The following is a 23,909-nucleotide window of genomic DNA, read 5'->3' as shown; positions in this document are numbered from 1 at the left end:
GGCAATTATGAATAAAGCTGCGTTCTTTTACAAATCTTCCTGTGGACATGTGTTTGCATTTCCATGGAGTAAATACATAGGTGTGTGCAATCTCTGCATTGCAGGGTATAAATATGTTTAACCTTATAAGAAACTGCTGAACAGTTTTCCAAAGCAGTAGTACCATTTTATACTCCTGCCAATAATGTATAATAAGAGCACCACTTGTTCCACATCTTCAACACTATTTGGTGTAACCAGTTTTTAAAATTCCAGTCATCCTAGTGCATGCAATGGTATTAATATTTTGCTGCAATTTAATTTGTATTTCTCTGATGACTAATGATGTGGAACACCATTCCAGATACTCGTTAGCCATTAATATACAGTATCTTCTTGCATGACATATCTGTTTCAGTCTTTTGGCCTTTTTTTCACTGGGTTATTTGTCTTTTTATTGATTTGCAGGGTTCTTTATAGATTCTGGATACAAGTTATTTGTCAGCTCTATGTATTACAAACATTTTCTCTGATGCTATGGCTTGCCTTGACATTTTCTTACTAGTAGAAGAGGGAAATTAAGTAATCTATTATCTAGACTGTGAGCCTTTCAGTCCCTGATTCAGATAATCTTTCTGTTTGCTATTTTCATGGAGTTAGTCAGATAAATAATAAGCTGAGACTTGGCCAGTATTTTTCTGGGGGGAGAGAAAGAAGAAATGGTATGTAAACAAAATGGAAAAATAAATTGGTGGAAGGGAGAATTTATTAGATTAAGATTCTTGAATTAAATTTGGTAGATTCTCTAGATTTTTTTTTTTTTTTTTTTTTTTTTTTTTGAGATGGAGTCTGGCTCTGTCGCCCGGGCTGGAGTGCAGTGGCCGGATCTCAGCTCACTGCAAGCTCCGCCCCCCGGGTTTACGCCATTCTCCTGCCTCAGCCTCCCGAGTAGCTGGGACTACAGGCGCCCGCCGCCTCGCCCGGCTAGTTTTTTTTTTGTATTTTTTAGTAGAGACGAGGTTTCACCGTGTTCGCCAGGATGATCTCGATCTCCTGACCTAGTGATCCGCCCGTCTCGGCCTCCCAAAGTGCTGGGATTACAGGCTTGAGCCACCGCGCCCGGCCGATTCTCTAGCTTTAAACTGATCCTTCAAAAAGACCTCAACTCTCTTTTTCTTTTTTAAGACGGAGTCTTGCTCTGGCGCCAGGCTAGAATGCAGTGGCATGATTTCAGCTCACTGCAACCTCCGACTCCCTGGTTCAAGCGATTCTCCTGCCTCAGCCTCCTGAGTAGCCGGAACTACAGGCATGCACCACCATGGCCAGCTAATTTTTGTATTTTTAGTAGATAACAGGGTTTCACCATGTTGGCCAGGGTGGTCTCGATCTCCTGACTTCATGATCCGCCCGCCTTGGCCTCCCAAAGTATTGGGATTATAGCCATGAGCCACTGTGCCCAGCCTATTCTTTTATTGAAATGTTTATTGAGCACCTACAATTTGAAAGATGGCCATATAATTGATCATACAAACTAGGACACTTTTTAATGAAAGAATTATTATCAAAAGCTATTATCAATAATTAAGGCAAGACAACAGGTATAAATTGGAACAACTAAGACATATTGTTACCACACATATTTATAGAATGAAAGGAAAGAAACACGGTCTCTGATCACTCCATAATATAGAGGAGTGAGTTTGTATACTAGAGTAATAAGGTCTGCGGGTGATAAGTACTAGAAACCTGAACAGTTAGAAAATGTGCCAGTTTCTTAGGCCACCCTCTTGTCCAAGGAATCAGATAATTGAGTCTTGGATCATTATTTCTACAATACTTGATATGCAAGCTGCCAAAATGCTTTTTAAAACTCTTTATTTAGACAAGTATCTTAACTACAAGTCTTTGTAGATGAATATTTAGCTAAGGTTAACTTAAAACATTCCAAGAATTCTTGCATACTTAAGAAAGATTACACACCTACTCGCACCCATTTGCCTATTTAAAGCATCTTGGACATTCTCAAGTAACTCAGGATTTAAAAATACAGTCTGTACTAACAAAACCATACTATTTGCAAATTTTCTGTGGGTCACTTTATAGGATTCGTAAAGATAAAGGACATGTATCCTCCACAAAATACTCACAGATTATCGCCATCAAGGAGTTGAAGTTGCCAATGTTAAAACACTCCCGAGCTACGTCAATGAAATACTCAATCATTCTTGCTCGGTGTTTTTTCTTAACAGGCTATATAGTAAAAGACAATGGAGGGCAGTTATCCAGTATAAAGGCCCAACAGTTCTAAAATAAGTAGGAAAAAATAATATTGAGAGCTAGGAGACAAAAAATTCATTTCCTCACCATACAGATTTCTGTAGCAACCAAGTAGCTGAGGCGATTAAACCATTCCACGTAAGCTTCTAAGTTTCGTGTTTTCTTCCGTTCACTGTAGCAACTCTTTAGAGAAAACAAAGTAAGTGGATGAGTTAGAGGAAAAAAAGAACGTATTGGACTCTCATTTTGTGAAATACGAGCCTTTATTCTCAGTTTATGGATTAGGCAAGCTTTTTAGAACAACAGAAAGAGAGAGAAAGACAATCACTGGCATTCTTGATTATCCTTACAGAAATATCAAAGTCCTTTAGAATAGTCCAGTGAAACACCTGAGGTCTAGAAATGTACTCTGATGCATTTATAAAAGTGTCCTTAGGCCGGGCGCAGTGGCTCTCGCCTGTAATCCCAACACTTTGGGAGGCTGAGGCGGGTGGATCACCAGAGGTCAGGAGTTCGAGATCAGCCTCGTTAATATGGTGAAACCCCATCTCTCCTAAAATACAAAAAATTAGCTGGGCATGGTGGCGCATGCCTGTAATCCCAGCTACTTGGGAGGCTGAAGCAGGAGAATCGCTTGAACCCGGGAGGTGGAGGTTGTAGTGAACTGGGATCACGCCATTGCACTCCAGCCTGGGTGGCAGAGTGAGATTCAGCCTCCAAAAAGAAAAAAAAAAAAGGGTCCCTAACCCCTCTTCCTGAGAAACTAAGTTAGTCTGGATTGTATCTTCAGAAACACGATTCAGAGGAAGAGTTCTGGCTGCATTCCAAAACAATCCTGACTCAGTTAATGGAGTGCAAATACCAACTGCTATAATTGATACGGCAAAAAGTGGCTACCAGTACAGAGGAGTAGAAATTTTTCTCTTAAAATGAAGCATAGGACAACATTTTACAACATAATGTTGCAACAAACTAAGTGTCTTTCAAGTAGATAAACAGAAGTCTACACCATCATGGTCTTCAGTAGGGTGAGTAACACATTGTTCAAAGGCAAAAAAGTTCATCTCATCTTGAAGTTCAAGGCCAGCTTGAAGAGGCTAATTACACCCCTCTTTCCTTCCTTCCAAAAGAAACAAACAAACAAAAAGTCCACTAGCCTTCTATGGCAAAACAAATTCTTCACTTCCTGTATTAGGAGACACTATTCTAAGTCCGGAAAACAGCTGTTGCCCCTACTCCCAGAAGGGGGCTTTCATCAGCGGGTGTTGTAGTCTTTGCCTAACAATTCAAAATGCTTCCAGGTCACTGGAAGAAAAAAATTTCTTATATGTGTACACTGATTTGACAGTCCACGCCCAGCATTCATTTCTTTAATAGTGGGCTGCACCTAGGCAATAAACCTCTCATGAGAGATTCACCTTAAAACAAGAGGCAAAGCGGTCAAGCCCTTTACTCAGCAAGCTGGATGTGCATCCTGTCTTTCCTGCCCCTGCTATTGTTGAATTACGGGCAGAACCTTCTCAGCAGATTCTTAATCTGCTAAAACCATTATGCTTTCCTCTCCTATTTTCATCACCACAAATGCCTGCATCTACTTGCTGTAAAGGTCCTACTAAATTTCCCAATAAGGAGGAAGAAGAGGCTACAAGTTAGTGATGGGGCAAAATTGTAAAGGAGCTTGGAGACCTCGCTCAAGAAAACTGCAATGAATCAGACATGGCTGATGGAAAAAAAAAAAAATTCTGATTTTAAAATCTAAAACCGAATATAGGTCTAACTTCTGTCCCTTATACCCACTATCACAGACTGAGAAATCCCATTTCTGGTTTCAGCGTTGACCTTTGGGTAGACTGATTACCTTGTCATTATCCAAAGGGCCCTTCTGCACGAACGCCTGAACAAATTCTTCCGGCCCAATATAATTGAGCCTCTCCTGAAACACAAACCCAGAAGGTCAACAGTATTAAAGAAAGTGAAAAGAAATGGACTGTCAACTCCCTCTATGACTTTTGGCACCACCTCCCATTTCTTAATGAAGATTATAAAATAAGCCTTTAACCCGAAATACTTTCATCATCAAGGTCTGTGCAGAGGCAATTTTCTGCTTGCATCAATATTCCACAAGATAGCGAAAGGCTGAGCAGGTTTTGGAAAAACTGATTAGAGGCAGAAGGTGAAGAAGGTCAATAAACTCTTTGCTCTTCAGCCTTGTTTAGTATTTATTTACAAGCGAATCCCCAGAATATCAGAAGCATTCATACTCAAATCCATAAACATGGTATGTTTCAGCTGTCTCAGATGATTTCCCACTTGGATTATTCTAACCTCTCCTGTGACATTACTGTTGACAAATATATTGTCTGGTTGCCAAAGCAAAGCAAATCCGTGGTTGTAAAGGGCAAAGATGATAACAGCCTTACCAGCTCTATATGAGTCAGCTGCTGGGCCAACGTGTAAGGGTCATTGCAGACAGTAATGATATCCCTTTGTATGGACTGTGGCTTGGTCTTGAGAACTGTGAGTCGATCTGTGGATGTGGAGCTGATTTTTGCCAGGACTTCTTCGTACTGGCTGAGTGCAGCAAGTTTGCGGATCAGACACTGCATCATCTGCTGGACATTCTTTCTGTATGTCTGCTAGGGAATAAGCGAAGAATTACATCCGTGCTCTGCATGTCTGGTTTTGCCACTATGCAAACTCAGAGACTATGTCCTCAAATGATTTTACCTGGACACTGGAGAATCAACTTGGTTAAGGGAAGTTACAGGAAGATTTGGCTAGCTCTAACAGTTTGAGACACATGCATGAGGCATTTTCAAACCTGTAAGATTTAGTTCTTCTTTGGGGTTGCAACTGAGAGTACAATTCAGGTTGGGCCATGAAAACACTACAGTGACAATCTAGATTACCTTTTGAGGGAATCCAGTATAATGAGTACTAAGTATAACTGACTGTCCTCTGTTCCAGCAAAGAAATGTACAGTTTACTGCTGGTGGGTTGAAATACATTGATCGCAAGTCAATGCATCCTTTTCCTAACACTTTTTCTTTAGGGCCACCCTCTTGATTTCTCTAGTCCTATCATTCTCAATCGCATCAGTCTGGCTACCTAGCAGAAATATACCATTACTTCCCACTCACGCCCTCGAACCACCTTCTTTTTGTTTTTGTTTTGTTTCGTTTTGTTTGAGACGAGTCTTGCTCTGTTGCCTGGGCTGGAGTGCAGTGACAGGATCTTGGCTCACTCACTACAACCTCCGCCTCCCAGGTTCAAGTGATTCACCTGCCTTAGCCTCCCGAGTAGTTGGGATTACAGGCATGCACCACCACGCCTGGCTAATTTTTGTATTTTTGTAGAGACAGGGTTTCACTATATTAGCCAGGCTGGTCTTGAACTCCTGACCTTGTGATCCGCCTGCCTCGGCCTCCCAAAGTGTGGGGATTACAGGTGTAAGCCACCACGTCCAGCCTACCACCTTCTTGACTTACACATAAAATGTGGATGACCATGAGGAAGCAGCAGATATTCATTTCTGGCATCTGACCTCCACTGGGCTCATATTCATTTCTTTTGTACTCATGACTCACTATTAATGTTCACAACCGAACTCTTCCACATGGCAATTATCCCTGCAACACTACTCCCAGGTGCCACTTTGTTTGCTACTTCATTATGCTGCAGCCTCATGCATAAGATAAACTGGTTTAAAAAAGCACTGCATGTAGTTTAGATAACTGTCAACCTCCTGATTTTAAAACATTTGTTAAATCAAGAAATGACTTCACAATCCATCAATCCCAGGGCACAGCTATGATACAAGTTGCAGAGTCCATTTAGTCTTCCTTTTCTAGCCAAAAATTTCCAAAACAATATTCTTCCAGGTAAATTATGATGCCTGTATCAGAGAAAGGCACACAGGCTGATTCAATGCTAACACGGTCCTTAGGTTAAATCTCGAAAAGAGGATGGCCCCAGTAAACCTACAGATATAGAAAGGCCTAGGTTTATGGCTCCATTGCCTTTTAAAAAAATACCACAATATCATTTGCTGAGATTAATTATCTGAAAATTAAATGGCATTTACCTACAAGTATAAGAGCCACAGTTTTTTTTAATAGAAGCAATTTTGTTTATTACAGTATATTACAAAAACCCAAACGAAGAGATTTTGCTTATGAGGAGAATAACAACATATTTGGAAATGGTTAATTCTTGCATAGTCAAGGTGTAAAAAGCATACACAGACTTCTTTTCCTTTTCTTCTCTATTTGTTAGTGTATATTCTGCTGAGTTATTTAAACTGGTCCATTAGATGACCTCTATTTTTCTCTACAGTCATGGATCACCCTGAAATCACTAATGAAACACCTATGTACTTAAAAATTGAACCGTCAAAAATCCCACCTTCCATACAGCATTTAGGCTATCAGTTTAGAAAATGCTATTTGGTAGTATGTTTGTCACTCAAGAGAAATGTCTCTTTTTTGGAATTCAAAGCTGTTCAAGGATGAGTTGAGGGTTATTTCAAATCTCTCATTCCTATTTCCCCCTTCTCTTTTACTTTTATAAACTTGAGTTACATTAAAAATCTATGTCCAGGCATGGTGGCTCACATCTGTAATCCCAGAACTTTGGGAGGATGAGGCAGGAGGATCCCTTGAGCCCATGAGATCGAGACAACATAGTGAGACCCCGTCTCCACAAAAACTTATTTATATGTTGACTGAGACAGAATCTCACTCTGTTGCCCAGGCTGGAGTGCAGTGGTGCAATCTCAACTCACTGCAACCTCCACCTCCCAGGTTCAAGCAATTCTCGTGCCTCAGCCTCCTGAGTAGCTGAGATTACAAGTGTGTGCCACCACACCCAGCTAATTTTTTGTTGTTGTTGTTGTTTTGTTTTGTTTTTGTTGTTGTATCAGTAGAGATGCGGTTTCGCCATGTTAGCAAGGATGGTCCCGAACTCCTGACCTCAAGTGATCTGCCCACCTCAGCTTCCCAAGATGCTGGGATTATTAAGCATGAGCCACCATGCTTGGCCTCTACAAAAATTTAAAAATTAGCTGGGCACCTGCAGTCCCAGTAACTTGGGGGAAACTGAGGTGGGAGGATTGCTTGAGCCAGGGAGGTGGATGCTATGGTGAGCTCTGATGGTGCCACAGCACTCCAGACTGGGTAAGAAAGCGACAACCTGTCTCAACAAACAAAGCAAGCAAACAAACAAAATCTATCAACTTCTATAAACACACATGGGAACAAAAGCCATACACACTACTTTCTATGAAGACCTGTATACGTAGGAGCAGCTCTGGAAGGATACACACAAAATTGACAACAGCTGTTACCTTTAAGAGAGAAGTTGGATTGATGGAAGTTTTTTGGCCTCTTTTGCTTTGTATGAATTTTCGAACAAAATCCAAGTGAATATATTCCTATATTACTTGACATGTTAAAAATAAAATGTTTTAAAGCTTTCCCACAGAATGGGATTTCTTGGATAACACAGGCATGAGACATGCACAAGAAAGTTATTTTCACTTAAAAAAAACCCAACAACCCTAGGCCAGGCGCGGTGGCTCAAGCCTGTAATCCCAGCACTTTGGGAGGCCGAGACGGGCGGATCCCGAGGTCAAGAGATCGAGACCATCCTGGCTAACACGGTGAAACCCCGTCTCTACTAAAAAATACAAAAAACTAGCTGGGCGAGGTGGCGGGGGACTGTAGTCTCAGCTACACGGGAGGCTGAGGCAGGAGAATGGCGAGAACCTGGGAGGCGGAACTTGCAGTGAGCTGAGATCCGGCCACTGCACTCCAGCCCGGGCGACAGAGCAAGACTCCGTCTCAAAAAAAAAAAAAAAAGCCAACAACTCACTTTAAAATATTCATTATTCTGTGCCTCAGCTGCTATTCCATGCATGCTATCATTCCTACATCATGCACCTTTTCCTCACCCCTTCCCGGGATCCACACAGAAAACACTTTAGCTAGAAATTATTACTTCTCTTCAGGGTACCACACAATTGTACCAGCTGGGAAGCAATGAGCAGAACAAACTGCTGAATGGGGGCAGCCTGGGTTCCACCCCAGAGATTACGATCGACTTGGTCTGCAGTGCATTTGGGTCACAAGATCTAGATGCGTCTCAGCTGATCCTTGTATAAGCCAAGTGTGAGAAGCAATACTTTACTGGCATATCTGCTGAAAGATTTTCATTCCGCAATTTTTTTTTTTTTTTTTTGAGGTGGGGAGTTTCACTCTTGTTGCCCAGGCTGGAGTGCAACGGTGCGATCTTGGCTCACTGCAATCTCTGCCTCCCGGGTTCAAGAGATTCTCCTGCCTCAGCTTCCCGAGTAGCTGGAATTATAGGCATGCGCCACCCCGCCTGGCTAATTTTGTATTTTTAGTAGAAATGGGGGTTCCTCCATGGTGGTCAGGCTGGTCTCAAACTCCCAACCTCAGTAATCTGCCTTCTTCAGCCTCCCAAAGTGCTGGGATTACAGGCGTGAGCCACCGCACCCAGCCTATTCTGCAATTTTAAAAAAATTTATTGGGGGAAGAGGCAGAGGAATGTACAGTCAGGTTGTTAGCAAAAAACTGCCTCAAAATATCATGGAAAAATGTACGTAATAGAGTATGGGAGAAAGCTATTCAACAACTAGTGTGTGAGCATGGGAGACAGTGTATGCACGCCACCTCTTTTAAAAGTTTCCTGCTGCCATTTGACTCCATTTGAGAAATCAAGCTTTGTGTTGTTAAGCACGGTTCCTCACTGAGTCATGAATTACTAAATATGTACTTATTCTTTTTTATAACTTCAAATGCCAGTGACAGTAATTACCTGGCAAATAAAGATAGAAGTTCTTATTATAAAGACCAGCCCCTTAAGGAAGAGAAAATTGCATTCTATCCACCACAGTCATTTGTCATGTAATTCAATCATTAGTTTCATTTCATGTTTCTTGCAGGCAAGTCCTAATAAACCACTTCATTTTGGGCAAATCCCCAGGGGAGAAACATATTAAGCCAAATTATGTAGAACTGTCCTGGCAGATTCAGAAGAACCTGACTAAATTATATATAGGGCACACCTGGATTCACTGACTGCCAAAAGGAAAAAAAAAAAAAAGTCCCAGGCAAGAAGCAACAAATCCCAACCCAGGCTCATATTCCTTCCAGTAGAGGGAAATAATTTTTCCCTATTCCAGTAATTCATTTGTTCATTCATTCATTCATTGACTCATTCATTCAAACACTACTGAGAGAATACTAGGTGCCAGGTACTGAGCTAGGAGTTAAGGAGGCCAAGGTGAACAAAGAGGGCACAGCATGGGGTCTAGAGAGGAAATCAAGCAACAAAAATGCAAGCACAGTCATCCCTCAGTATCCTCGGGAGATTGGTTCCAGGACTTCCCTGCAGATGCTCTCACATCTCTGCTATAAGATGGTATAGTATTTTCATACATCTGCACATCCTCCTGTATACTTTAAATCATCTCTACATTACTTATAATACCTAATGCAACATAAATGCTATGTACATCACTGTGATACTATATTGTTTAGGGAATAATGACAGGGAAAAAAAGGGTATGTATGTTCGGTACACACTTAATACTTTTTGAATATTTTCAATCTGAGGTTGGTTGAACCCATGGATGCAGATCCCACAAATACAGAGAGGGGGCCAGCTATACTGACTCATCACAGAGTGCTAGGAACCACTATGAAGGGAAGAGCAGTGAAAGCCAATAATGGGAGGGGAATGATCATAGTTGGGGTGCTGAAGGAAGGTCTCTCTGAGGGGAGACACCTAAGCACATGACTGATAAGGAGCCTGATAGCCAAAGAACTGGAGGAAGGACATCGGTCATACAGTTTCAGACCTGAAAGGGCATTAACACAAGGCAGTTACTTCTATGATTTATAGAGATGAGGAAGGAGCAAGGATTTAGAGGACTAGCCAAAACACACTCAGATAAACCAGCTGGCAAGTGTGGATTTGAATTCTGAATACTGAATAGAATACGGAATACTGAATAGAAGCAACTAAAGAAACAGGTTCCCTGTGAAACCCAACCTGATCAAGGCAGGTGACATCTCTCCACTCAACCCTTAGTTTAACCAGTTCCTCAGTTAGAACTGGCTTGTCTTCTTATCTCCTCTTTTCGTGCTCAAAACCATCTGAACTTCACAAGGTTTCTATCAAGATTGTTATTAACACAGGAGTGTTGAAAAGAAGCCAGGGTCACAAGGCTGTTTGGCCCTTCTCTCTGTTCTACCCAGCTCTCGAATAGCTTGATTCTGTTAAACAAAAAGACCAATTTTCATCTGGTAAACACAGATAGAAATGATTTCCCCTTTGACTCCCGCAATAAGAAGGACCATCCATTTGGTATTTTCAAAACACCAACATTTTATCTTAAAATAAAAAGATTTTTAAGGTGTTTCTTTTGGAAAGAACTAAGTTATAAAGGCAATAGAGGGAAGATAAGATGATTGACATATAATGTTAAGTAGCTAAAGACAACCTAACTGAAATGAAAACTGTCTGACTTAGGTCTCAGCCTTCACACAAGAAAAAGCCCTTATGATGTCACTAATCTTTTGAGCAGCTTCAGATACATAAACCAAGGTCACTGAGCCAGCACTGACCCTGCCAAGGAACTCCCAGGCTAACCCTTCTAATATAAGATTTGCTACAAAACTGCACCATGATGTTTAATTTTTGCCTTTGTAAGCAAGGGACCTATCAATTCATACCTGGCTGGAACCTGTAATAGGCAAACTGGCAAAATGATTATAACCGTCATAACTTGCACAATGACTCAGGAAATGACTCATTCAGCCCGGCAGAAATAATGGCTGTCTCGAGCACTTGGGTTCATAACAATATAATGTCAAAAAGTAACAGTAAAATGGTTAATTCCATTTTCATGAGAACATAATACAGGAAAGCCCATACACATTTTTCAAGAGCTAGCCTTATATAATTTTAGTCTGATTTTGTAAAATTGGGAGAAATTATATTAAAATGTTTATATCTATTAAGATGCCATTTATTATTATCTAACTAGCTGTGTCAAACCTTTTTGGAAGGAAAAAAGGTATAAGTAAAATTAAAACACACTTGCAACATAAATCCTGTGCATGAGTTGACATGAACATAGCCCCAAAGTTATTCAGACGAAAGTTTTTAAGTTTTTCACTTAATTTCCTCAAGAATACATTTCCCCTTTTCTCACAAAAATTACAGCTGGGCACAGTGGCTCACACCTTTAATTCCAGCACTTTGGGAGGCCAAGGCCAGTGGATTGCTTGAGACCACAGGTTCAAGACCAGCCTGAGCAACACAGTGAGGCTTTGTCTCTACAAAAATTAGAAAAAACTAGCCAGGCACAGTCGTATGCACCTGTAGTCCCAGCTACTAGGGAAGCTGAGGTGGGAGGATTGATTAAGCCAGAGAGGTCAGGGCTGCAGTGAGTCATGATGGTGACACTATACTCTAGCCGCCTGTAATTCCAGCACTTTGGGGAGGCCAAGGCCAGTGGATTGCTTGAGCCTGAAAGTTCGAGACCAGCCTGGGCAACATAGTGAGGCTTTGTCTCTACAAAAAATAGAAAAAATTAGCCAGGCACAGTTGTATGCACCTGTAGTCCCAGCTACTAGGGAAGCTGAGGTGGGAGGACTGATTAAGCCGGAGAAGTCAAGGCTGCAGTGAGCCATGATCACAACACTATACTCTAGCCTGAAGAACAGAGCAAGACTCTGTCTCAGAAAAAAAGGATAGGGTATCAAGTTATACGCTGCAGCATACTACTGAAAGAGTTCTCAAGGAAGGTTATTCATAATGGAAAATGCATTTTAAGACGAATGAAATGCACCATCATTGCCAAATGCTTCACCTACTTTTTCCAGGTGAAAGTGTATCTGTGCCTAAACGACTTGTTCCCAGAAGTTGACCTGCAACATGGAAACTACAAGGACATCCTTGCCCAGCAAGTCTCAACACAGAATACCAGCCCTCCAGACGTGCTTCCAAAAGGATAACCTTGAATTTGCACAGCTAGTAGTTAGAGCTTATCAAAGGCTCAACTGAGGGAAGTGATATTTAGGAAAGACTATCTAAGAGACTTCCTTTTAATCTCCACCTATACTAGATTCTATCCTTAAATCAACCTCTGAGCGCTGGAAGACTTGCCTCATTTCCTCAGTCTTCTCCTCCCCCAAGAATTACCTTTGCTCATTCACACATGAATCTATGAATTCAGTTTCTGTCCAGGAAGGTGTTGTAAACACCATAAAGAACAGTTTCTAGGATCTCATTCTATGACCCTATACAAAGTTCTTCAGAAGAAAGTTTTTAAATTTTTCATTTAATTCCCTCAATAATCACTATACTTCCCCTTTTCTGACAGTGAGTATCACATGACCAGCTGTATTTCCCTTTTACCTGGAACTTAAACTTGTACCACAGCAGTCCTCTCCTCCTCTACTCATTCTCAACAGAAGCATATTTGTTTGCTTCCTGCCACAGCCCAGAATGTCTATTTCTATTTATGATTTATTAATCTACCATTTATCATTGGTTAATATATTAATGTTATTTACTATGTATCCACCAGTGTTTATATCTATTAACATGCCATTTATTATCTAACTAGCTGTGTTAAACCTTTTTGGAAGGAAAAAAGGTAAAAGTAAAGTAAAATTAAAACACACTTGCAACATAAATCCTGTGCACGAGTTGACATGGACATAGCCCCAAATTAATCACATAACACTCTAGATCATATCCCTTTGAAGTGGGATGTTATAATCATTCTCACTTGACATACTAAACAGACCAATATGTGATATGGAGGGCTTGCCCAAAGGCAAAACAGAGAGGAAGCAGTGGAGATTAGGATGCATAATTCAGCACCATTTCCCACCCAGGCTCTGCCTGGGAATTCCAGTGGCCGTGCTAAATTCAGGTTACCAACCTCTTCGCCACTGGCTATCCGGTGAGCCAGATCTTTTAAGTTTCTCATCATTCTTTCATCCCGAAAATCATAGGGAAATGTTTCCGTCCATTCCGTGAGGAGTTGAAGGATTTTGGGTGCAATTTTTCTCATCTGGTTCTAGGGAAAAAAAGCAAATCTAATTCAGTGATATTTATCACTATGGACTACATCAAATAAATAGTTACAAACAGTGTCATTGAGAAACTTCTAGTGCAAAGTCTTTAGGGATGAAGAAGAAGCTCCAGCCCCTCTCCCTCCATGTCAATGCCAAGTGCCACCAACTTAAGGCAGGACCTAGGGATCCTCAATTGCATTTAATTAATTTACTTTTTTCAATTTTTAAATTTTTAATGTCTTTGATTTTTGAGACAAGAGTCTCACTCTGTCCCCCAGGCTGGAGTGCAGTGGTGCGATCTCAGCTCCCTGCAACCTGCCTCCCAGGTTCAAGCGATTCTCCTGCCTCAGTCTCCGGAGTAGCCGGGATTACAGGCGTGTGCCACCACAGCCAGCTAATTTTTGTATTTTTAGTACAGACGGGGTTTCACATGTTGGCCAGGCTGGTCTCAAAACTCCTGACCTCAGGTGATCTGCCCACCCTGGCCTCCCAAAGTGCTGGGATTACAGGTGTGAGCCACCTGCACCCAGGCTGCATTTGATTTATTCTGTATTCTTTATTCTTTATACCATTCACAATTCCCCTTGCATAGCCGCAATGCCATTTATGCACTTCAGCCTGGGGATAAGCCCCGGTTACTTAACGAACCAACTTCACAAAAATCTAAGCCATAGAGTCAGCATTCCTAATAAAACAAACTGTAATATTATAATATTAAAAATGTACCATTACCTTATCACTATCAGGATCACTTAGTCTCTGGTGCTCAACACATAAGTGGCAAACTTTGGCCATTAGCTCATAAGGATGCATAAATAACCGAGAACTGAGTAGGAAGGTAAATATGTATGTTCTCTGCAGCAAGAGAAAAAAGTCATCATTGTTACATTCTCTCTAAAATTAATATCTTGCCTTTATACTATACATCTTATTTCATTAAGTTCTCCTGATCAAGTTAATATGCTGCAGTTTCAAAAGTAATGCCTACTAGTAGTAAAACGGTGTAAGATTAATTTCTCCTTTACCTTCTGATGTATGTTTTCCCTTAAACCATACTAAAAATAACAGAAGTACAGGATAAGTTTGGCTCCTGGAATTATTCAGAGCACATTTTCACATCCATCCTCAGGGAGCCAGGATACCAAGACACATAACTCACTTTAGTAAAGAAGAATGAAATGCAGCCCAGAGAGATAAATATACTACCCATACAAAACATGGTTGTGTGTCCAAATACTCTGTAACTCAATGGAAACCAAACAAAAAATAACAACAAAAAAACCTACCTACCCAATGCACATAACACTCAAGAATTCTCCAGGGTGTCTAGCACGTCACACTAAAGTGTTTGTGTCAGAACATTCAAAGGCAGGCTTTCAAGTAACCTATTTATTTGCTTAAAGGCAAAGCAATTTAATAAAGCACAATATAACACTATATACTTTTCTTTAACCACATTGTCTCCCAAGAAGCCAGTAATGAAGTAGTGCTTATTTGTTATAACAATTTCAGACTCCCATTGAAAAGACAAATTCCATGGGATTTTTCTTTTTTCCTTAGGCGCCTTTACTAGCTCATAAACACTTACAGGGCTGAACAAGGGATTCCTTTTACTTCTGATTACAAGTTTTCCCTGTGTGGCAACATATCTGAAAATGCCATGTAACAAAATACACAGAGAGATAACTCAGTAAGAAACACTATGGTGAATTACTGTGGCAAGCACGAACTATCCTTTGCACCCCAACGTTATCATTAAATTTATAAAGACAAATGAATGCAGTCTCTAGATATTTTCATGAGATCTTTATCAATAACCAGCTGCTCAGCAAATCTCCTACTACTAAGCTCAATTCCATAAAGGTAGCTGTAGCACAGGGAAGGGGAAAAAGTCATTTGTCCCAGAAAGAAAACCTGTGTTTGACTGCTGATGCTGGGAGTGAGACCATGAGCAAATACTCAACACTCTGAATTAGTTTTCTCCTCTCTTCCCTCTTGGAATTACTGTAAAGACTAAGAAAACATATAACAAATTCCCAAGATTAGAAAGTGCTAGCTATATAAGTGTAGGTTACCAAGGTAAAACAAAGCAACCATGTCATCTGATGTTGAATCTATAAAGAATTACATCTTGAGCATAAATCTTGTTTTCTCTTCCATATACTTTCCTTGGTTACATTCACTTTTCTTAGCATAGTGCTGGTCTTGGAAACAAAAAAGGCATTACATATTCTGGGAGCATCCAAAGTTCTCTGACATTTCTATTTAAGGACTAAGCTATATGTATGAATCAACTCTACAGATACTTCATTTAGATGGTATCAGACTGTCTACAATGTAGTAACTAACCTGAAAAGAAATTGATATGCACAGTACACCAAAATCTGATCCTTATCCAGGCTCAACTTGATTTCAATGCACTTGATAATCAATATGCAATTTCTTATTAGAAAAATTCTCAGCAACCTAGAGATAATTCTGTATTATCTATGGTCCCTGCCTACTGTACTGTAATTTCTACTCGTTGCCAAGGATGTGTTTCAGAGAAACATGAATACCTACATCTGGATAGTAATCCACATTAGGTACTAAGTGCTGGATGAGTGCTTCCAGGGATCCGGAGAGGAGGTTGTTGTCATGGTAATACAACCCTCCACAGCTGTCCTCTGCAGACTGATAGAGGTTTCGATTGTAACCACTGCTGTCAAACATTGCTGAAAAGGGAGGAGTCTGAGGCATACTTTCCTAAAAGGAATAAAAAAGAAGAAAACATAATGTCAGCAATATGCAGTATGAAAATAAAGGTAAGCTTTAATAGGCACCAAGATTTAACAGTAATGAGAGAATAGGCAATTAAAATAGTAGTTCAGCTTCTGACACAATATCAGAGCCCATCAAGAATCAAATTGCTCTCTGAGTACCACATGTAAGCATACTTTTGAGTACCACTCCCATTCAATCAAATATCACACAACGCTTAGACCAAGGGGCCCACTCTGGACTTAAACTCAAGTCTCTGGCTGTCATATTTAGATGTCACTCCTTCAGATCAGATTGTGAAAGGGGCAAGGGAACTGAACTTCGATTGCTTTATCGCATGGAGTCAACAATTTTCCTAAGGTGGAAATGTGTACACCTTAAAATTTGGTTGGGAAAAGTTACCTAACACTGAAGATCTATCTGAAGGACCTGAAGACAACCAAAATCGAAGCTGAAAACACGAAATTGCAAAGTAGGCCTAGAATTAAAGTACACTGTGTGCGTGTTTATATATGCATACGTGTACACACAAGATTTCATGTAGACTCCTCAGTTTTCACTGAAAGATCAGATACTGTTGACTTTCTCCCCTTTGTGTTAAATTCTCCTGGGGCTGTGGGGCGGTATCTTGTAAAGCCTCAGTTCTCAATAAACATGCAGGCTGAGAAGGCACCTGATTTGGGAACAAGGAGCACTGTGACAGTCCTGAGATAAGTTGCTCCTCTCCATCTGTGTACTTTGCAATTCACAAAGGCCTTGTCAGAGGGTGCTCTGCAGACGGCAGAGGCTATTAAGTTATTACTTGAATTCCTAGGGACGGCACCCGGCCCTGAGAACAGACTCCCAGTCTCTGGCACCACGTCTGCACAATGGAGGCATTGAAGAGCTGCAGAGACTGGGGGCTTCAGAAGGCAAACAATGAGGGGGAGCCATACTCCAAGTCATGGACTGACGGGGACAGGGCGTGTGGAGGCAGCAGGAGGACACAACCTGGACTAATCTTTCTTTTCAAGATGCCAAAAGATATTTGCATCTCAATGTGGGAGGGGCGTGGAGCCCTGTCTGAGAAGTCACATCCATCACTCCTTGAGCATCTGTTCCAGCTACAGCTGATGGGTATACAGAGCATCACAACCTGTGCACGTGCCTCAGCAGGGGGCGGCCAGGGGTGGGGCATTAAGAGAAAACATCCATCATCAAAGCCAACCTGGCCGGTGAAAACAGAATTAGAGAAAAGAAACATCAAGAGAAATAAACAGGAAATAAAAACCAACTTCATTTCTGGGTACTTTGTCCCCTCCACAAACCAGTGCTGAGGGACAATTTAAAGGGATCCATGAAAAAGCCACAAATGGGAAGAAGGTGTTGACTGAGAGCCACTCTATCCACAGGGATTTGTGACTACCGGGGTCATTGGCTCCATGGCTCTCCTTTAGGTAGCACATAGTCATAACAGCCAAAGGGTCAGGCACTATGGGATACAACATTAACACAAATAGTCTGCACACACCCTTAGTTGGCAAGACCTCACGTGTAGGAACTGCAGTTAAATAAATAAATCATTCAATGTTAACATTTTATAAGGCAATAGACAAGGTACATTTCTTTCCTCTTCAAATTGCCAGGTTTCTATGAGTACAACTCCTGTGCAATATGATCATTGCAAACTGGCCATCCTTGGTGGGAAGAAAAAGAGCCAGTCTGTCCTTGCCCTGAGAAACTCATAATGTCCTCAAACTAGGAGGCAGGGACCTGAGATTAGAGGCACCTAAAAGCTCCCTCAGATAACTGAGAGAGAACTCTTTGTCTGGATTTGGTTGCCTCTGGCTTAAAAAAGCTTTAAATGGTTATAACCACAGTGTCCTTCACATACAGCATGAGGAACGTCATGCCCTTGGAATCGGGATTTTTTCTTTCAGGAACCACACAGTTTCCTTCATTGGAGCACTTACTCATTGCTAGTACAACCATTCTAACAAAGCACTTTTGGGAGATGGTTGGCCAGGATTTGGAAATTCCAAAAAATCAGAAAATCATATTCAAAGGAACCACAGAAATCACCTGGCCCAGGAAAACATTTCATTTCACTTTCCAACTGCTATCAATTCAAGTGGTTGTCTAAAGGCCTGAGGATGAGCAAGGAGGATATGCAAGCTGTAACTCAGTGGGAGAATGCAGGTTCTAAGTGATTAGCAATGACTGTCAGACAGTCATGGAAGGAGACGCAGCCCATGTGCCATCACAATCTAGTCCAATCTCCTCTTCTTATAAATGTGCACACTAAGACCCAAGGGGGTAAGGTGACCAGGCTAAGATGACCCAGTAATGAGGCCACAGCACATTGCTGCACTCCTGCTGGATGGAACTCCCCTGCATCAAGTACTCTCTGGCCATGGGCTAATTAGCAGTAAGCAAAATGGTCATGGGCCACTCAGATTTTGTTTTCAAGGAATCAGCACCAAAAGCCACCAAGTATTTGCACTTCTTAATTATTTACTCCTGCAGAGTAGACAAGAGCTTGGATCTGGACAAAGATTCAGATTTAATGAAGCCCTAATTCTGGCACTTAATGGCTGTGAAATCTTCAAACCCTCAACACCACCAGGTATGTTTTCCATCTGTTATTTCCAATTTTGCTTATCCCTTCCAAAATCCTAAATAATAACAAAACTACTTATCTTCTTTAGCGCAAGGTTCTTCTTAGAGCATTATGATTAGAGCAATGACAAAAGACTGTGTATTGTTTTTTGGAACTATATCACTCGTAGTATTTCTTTGAAGAGGTGCAAAGTATCAATACTTAGAAAACTCCCTCCAACAAGGGACCAAAAGAAAATAATGCAAATAGCGATAGAAACCAAACTGAGGTAAATGAATAAGGGTTATGGCTTACTCTTCTTAAAAATCAACTGTAAGAAGAGAGTTATGTCACAGGCTATTTTCTGCCTTCTAACAAGCCCAAAGTTATGCTGCTAATTAGCTGATTTCATTTTCCCATGAAACCACCTTGATTGCTGACCTTGCACATAGCAATAACCAACTCCTGAGATTCAAGTCACTTCAGTCCCTTATTTATTATGCACAATAGTCTTATTTTTCTACCTCCCCATATACTCCAGACAGAACCTTTTCAATTCCTTAATCCCTTCTTCCTTCGTTAGTCATAATTCTTCTCACTATGGGATACTGTGTGCTGGAGAATGTCTTCACATGTCACAGCCCTTTACTCTCTGAAGCCCCCCTCCAGGTCTCTCTCATGACATCCGTGATGCAGAAGGCTCTGAGAATTTCAATGGCTCCATTTGCGTAATTGTTTACTGACTACAAATGCCTTCCTGGATTCTACAACCACCTCATCTGGCAGGCATCCTCATCTTTTTTTGACTACATAAGCAGCTGAGGTTCAGAAAAACTATAATAACTAGCTTGGGGTTAGACATGGAGTAAGGGACAAGTAGGGTTTCAGAGTTAGGTCTTCAGATTCCAGGTTCAAAATTTATTACACTACATCACGATATGCTGCAAATGGTCTTCTTTGAACTTCTGATGTTTAATCATTAAACGAAAATCCTGTCAGTCTGTCTCAAATTGTAGGCTATTAGGATAATTCACACGTTTTACATGTTCTACATAAATCCGTGCTCCAAAGAAGTATTAGTACCATTAATTACTCTTACTAAAAAGTTCAACTGTCAACAGCAGTATTTAAGCTACTGGCTTTTGCCATCAAAGCATGGTCTCATCAAGACACAGAGATTCCAGAGATTCTAGTGTGGACTTTAAAAAACATTAAAATATCCTCAAAACTGGGATGTATGTAAACAGTTGAATGGTAAGAAAACATGTTTACTTAACAGTCTTTTTAAGTGATATATGCAATGACAGAGCATCTAACAATGGATAGCCTCTTAGACTCAATGAAATATAGTAATATTTGCTCATGTGTATTTTATAGATTTCCAGCAAAAAAAAATTTAATGAAAGAAATGACCAAGAGAAAAATTATGGCTCACAGTATTCATCACACATTGCTGGACAATGTCTAACAAGTGGCCAGTCTAGCTGTTTTTGGAAGGATCAACTGCCTGTGTAATAGACACGCTTGATAATCACAAGGAAAAATCAGCAGAATGGTACAGAAAGCACTGTTTGTGGAACAGAATTCTAAATAGCTAAGAAGACAAACATAGTAGTCTGTTTTCTCTAAAGTATCTTCCCTCTTGTTAACCACACACCAGGAGCCACTGTTTGTTCTGTATTCCTGACTTGATATCTGGGTCTTTTGTTTTAACTGCTTCGGTTCTGGAATTGAAAAGTGAGGACCAAAAGACTAAATATTGGTTTAGCTCTTGTTAAGGAAATAAATCCAATATTCAAAGCACTGGGCATGAGAATCCAGACAAGTATTTATCCCTGGGCACTATTAACTCTAAGAATCACTTCCTAACGATTTCTCCAGGGGAAGAAAGGCTCAGGGTAAGGTTGCTCATAACCCGTAACTTCTATTTATTTCATTCAGTCAGTGCAGTTCTCATGCCTTCCTTACTGGCAGCAAATCTTTTCCTTTCAGCTTCCACAACTAATATTTTCTGTCTCTGAGATCCTATAAACTCTCAACTTACTCCTCTCTACACTTTGCAACACAGCCTCAAAACTAGCCTCTCCACTGTCGGCCATCTGTCGTTAGTACAAATTTTGCCTAACTCAATGTACCTATCAATGGGGACCAGCTAACGAAAAATTTTGTTTAGGAAAAACTGACTCTTCTCCAAAATTAGAATATGTGGATGGAACAGCAAGTTAAATACTGGCATTAATTTACCATAAAGTCCAACTTCAAAGTAGCTAATTCCTTCAGAAAAAAGAGATTTGTATGAGACATAAGAAAAAGCTGCTGACTTTGTTCAAATCCTACCAATAATACATAAAGCAGAGAGCAGGTTCATCTCAAAAGCTATTCTCACCTTATGAAGTTGCATTTGTAAGTCAGTTCTTTACAGCTCAGAATATATTCAATTCAGTCAGTGGCTCTTAACTTTTTAGGGAGATCACAAATCTCTCCCCATCACCACCCCCAGAGATATTTACACACCAGTTTTCATATACTTTCAGGGAATTTACAGACCCCAGATTTAGAAGTCCATGTACAGAACCTAGATATTACTTCTCTACGCCAAGGAAGGAGAACATGGTGGCTCTGACAGTAACCTTGGTCTAACACTTTCAAGACTGGCTCCTTAGAAATCAAGAAATTCTTAGGCCAGGCGTGGTGACTCACGCCTGTAATCTCAGCACTTTGGGAGGCTGAGGTGGGCGGATTACCTGAGATCAGGAGTTTGAGACCAGCCATGGAGAAACCCCATCTGACCAACATGGAGAAACCCCATCTCTACTAAAAATACAAAATTAGCTGGGCATGGTGGTGCATGCCTGTAATCCCAGCTACTCGGAAGGCTGAGGCAGGAGAATCGCTTGAACCTGGGAGACAGAGGTTGTCGTGAGCCAAGATAGTGCCATTGCACTCTAGCCTGGGCAAAAAAAGCAAAACTCTGTCTCAAAAAAAAAAAAAAAGAAAGAAAAGAAAAGAAAAAAGAAAAAGAAATCAAGGAATTCTTGTATTTTCAGGTAGTACCAATCAAACTGAGTTAAGAGAATAAAATAATCATAATTATTTTGGCTTGGGTACAGCTATTGAAATGGGCTTTTTCTTTTCTGCATAAATTGAGGCAGCACTTTAGGATGTGAGGAGATGCAGGGAGATAATGGGAAACAGATTCTGGTTTTAAAACAATGAACCAGGGGAAAAGAAAGTGTAGAGCCATCAAAATTAGCATATAGATTACAGGTTATGCTGGAAAATCTTCCAACAGGAAGTCAAGATATACCCAGCCCAGGTATACAAGATGAATGTTCTTTCTTAAAATTAATTTGGGAAGTTGAAAAGTTAGTTGACAGACAAGACATCTTACAGAGGCAGCTAATTTGGTCACAAAGATAGATCATGTTCTTCCAAGGACCCTGAAAAAGTTCAGCCTGACATTGATCCAGCAGCAAGGAAGCAAGCTCTGGGTGATTTACGATATGAATGGATTTGAAAGGCATGCCTAATGGTTTCAAACCCACTAAAGCGCCAGATGAAAAGCTGCCTTTTTCTAAACAGCAGACTGTGTTTGAATTAGTGACTGCTTTTGCACAATGTTATTTATGATGAAGCAGGTGCACCAGGATAGGGTGGTTTCAGGTGACAATTCAAATTGGAAAAGAGGTTGAGGAAAAGATGGGTATGGGAACTAAATCAAAAGCTATCCCTCAATGTCTGCAATAGGTGCTTTGTAAATCTCTACCAGAATGTCGAGTCAGCATTTCCTCTACACTTGAAATGAGACAGAAAATGTAAGAGTCAGAGAAAAAAAGGTTTATTTTTTTTGATCCCTATTTCATCATACATAGAGTGCTTCAGTGAAATACCTAATAAATCCAATGCCTTGATGTTGACCATAATATTTTAGCTTCTGTTCAAATATTGGGCATGTGTTCCAATTAAAGAAAAAGAAAAAACACTTAAGTAGACGAAGGCCTCCGTATCACAGCTGAACTTTGAAAGCATATTTGTTTAGTGGGGAGAGGTTTAATTTAATATCCTGGAATTACTGGTTCCTGAATTCCCATCTAGATGCCAGAAAAACTTTGCCCTTTGGTGAGATTCATCTTCAACAATTTGTTTCTTCCTTTTCTCCCTTGAAGTTCCATAGATCTGAATTAAGAGTTCACATATTTCAGCTTTACTCCAGCTGTTATCTCAAGTACTTGCAGCCTGCCTCCTTTTGCCCTGCTAGAATACCAAGATTGACTGCACCTTCATAGGGTGTATCTAACTATGGATTTGAGCCAGGGAAAGGTAAAAGTCAAGTTTCTGACACTATCTAAAACATGACTTAAGTTTGAAAATGTCTAGATTGCCAGGTGCGGTGGCTCACACCTGTAATCCCAGCACTTTGGGAGGCCGAGGCGGGCAGATCACAAGGTCAGCAGATCGAGACCATCCTGGCTAACCCGGTGAAACCTCATCTCTACTAAAAATACAAAAAATTAGTTGGGCATGGTGGCGGGCGCCTGTAGTCCCAGCTACTGGGGAGGCTGAGGCAGGAGAATGGCGTGAACCCAGGAGGCAGAGGTTGTAGTGAGGCAAGAACGTGCCACTGCACTCCAGCCTGGGCAACAAAGCGAGACTCTATGTAAAAAAAAAAAAAAAAAAAGAAAGAAAATTTCTAGATTATCTTCTCATTTCTGTCCTCATTCAGAGGAAGTCCTAAATCAGAGATTTCTAACAGCATCTCTGGAAACTGCAGAAATGCTACACCTCTGCTTACCTCCTTTACAAAAAAAAAAAAAGGTATCATATTGAGAGGGTAAACAACACAGAGAAGACAACTCAGAGTCAACTCACATCTTTGGTATGTGAACAGACAGAAACTCCAAGACTCCAAGATAAGTACCTTCTTTGAAAGTAAGTCCCACAGGCTTAGTAGATTTCACAGTTAAGGGAGAAAAAGAAAAAAAAATCAGTATTTTTGAGGAAGGAAGATCCTATTTCTCTCTGCAATGAAACAGTGATATTATTTCCTGATTTATCGGCATCCATACAAAAAGTGAATTTGCATTCTGTTTGATTTGTCTTAGATGCTACTTAAAGATTTCCTTACTAATTCCTAATTGATGGAGGAAGGGGACTCTGACTCAAATAGTTTACTATCTTTGGTTTCCTCGGAAGAAAAA

The 23,909-nt window shown here is 40.6% G+C and overlaps 1 protein-coding gene across 13 annotated transcripts in view; it reads right to left on the bottom strand.

Annotated features, from left to right (window-relative positions):
• Nucleotides 1-23,909, bottom strand: part of RASGEF1B (RasGEF domain family member 1B) — a 613,701-nt gene that overhangs the window by 16,264 nt on the left and 573,528 nt on the right. For 8 of the 13 annotated variants that reach the window (XM_005554946.4, XM_045392417.2, XM_065545057.1 and 5 more), the window contains 7 exons: nt 15,936-16,118; nt 14,106-14,228; nt 13,238-13,375; nt 4,677-4,892; nt 4,115-4,189; nt 2,344-2,439; nt 2,127-2,229 (listed from right to left, as the gene is read on the bottom strand). In XM_005554946.4, the coding sequence (XP_005555003.1) occupies nt 2,127-2,229; nt 2,344-2,439; nt 4,115-4,189; nt 4,677-4,892; nt 13,238-13,375; nt 14,106-14,228; nt 15,936-16,118 (934 nt within the window). The remainder of the gene's footprint in view (nt 1-2,126; nt 2,230-2,343; nt 2,440-4,114; nt 4,190-4,676; nt 4,893-13,237; nt 13,376-14,105; nt 14,229-15,935; nt 16,119-23,909) is intronic. The other 5 variants (XM_005554947.4, XM_005554952.4, XM_074040940.1 and 2 more) reach the window with 1 other exon arrangement.

The sequence above is a fragment of the Macaca fascicularis genome, chromosome 5, assembly GCF_037993035.2.
Source record: "Macaca fascicularis isolate 582-1 chromosome 5, T2T-MFA8v1.1".
NCBI lineage: Eukaryota > Metazoa > Chordata > Mammalia > Primates > Cercopithecidae > Macaca > Macaca fascicularis.
The sequence above is the reverse complement of the archived record's forward strand: the minus strand, read 5'-3'. Positions and strand labels throughout refer to the sequence as shown.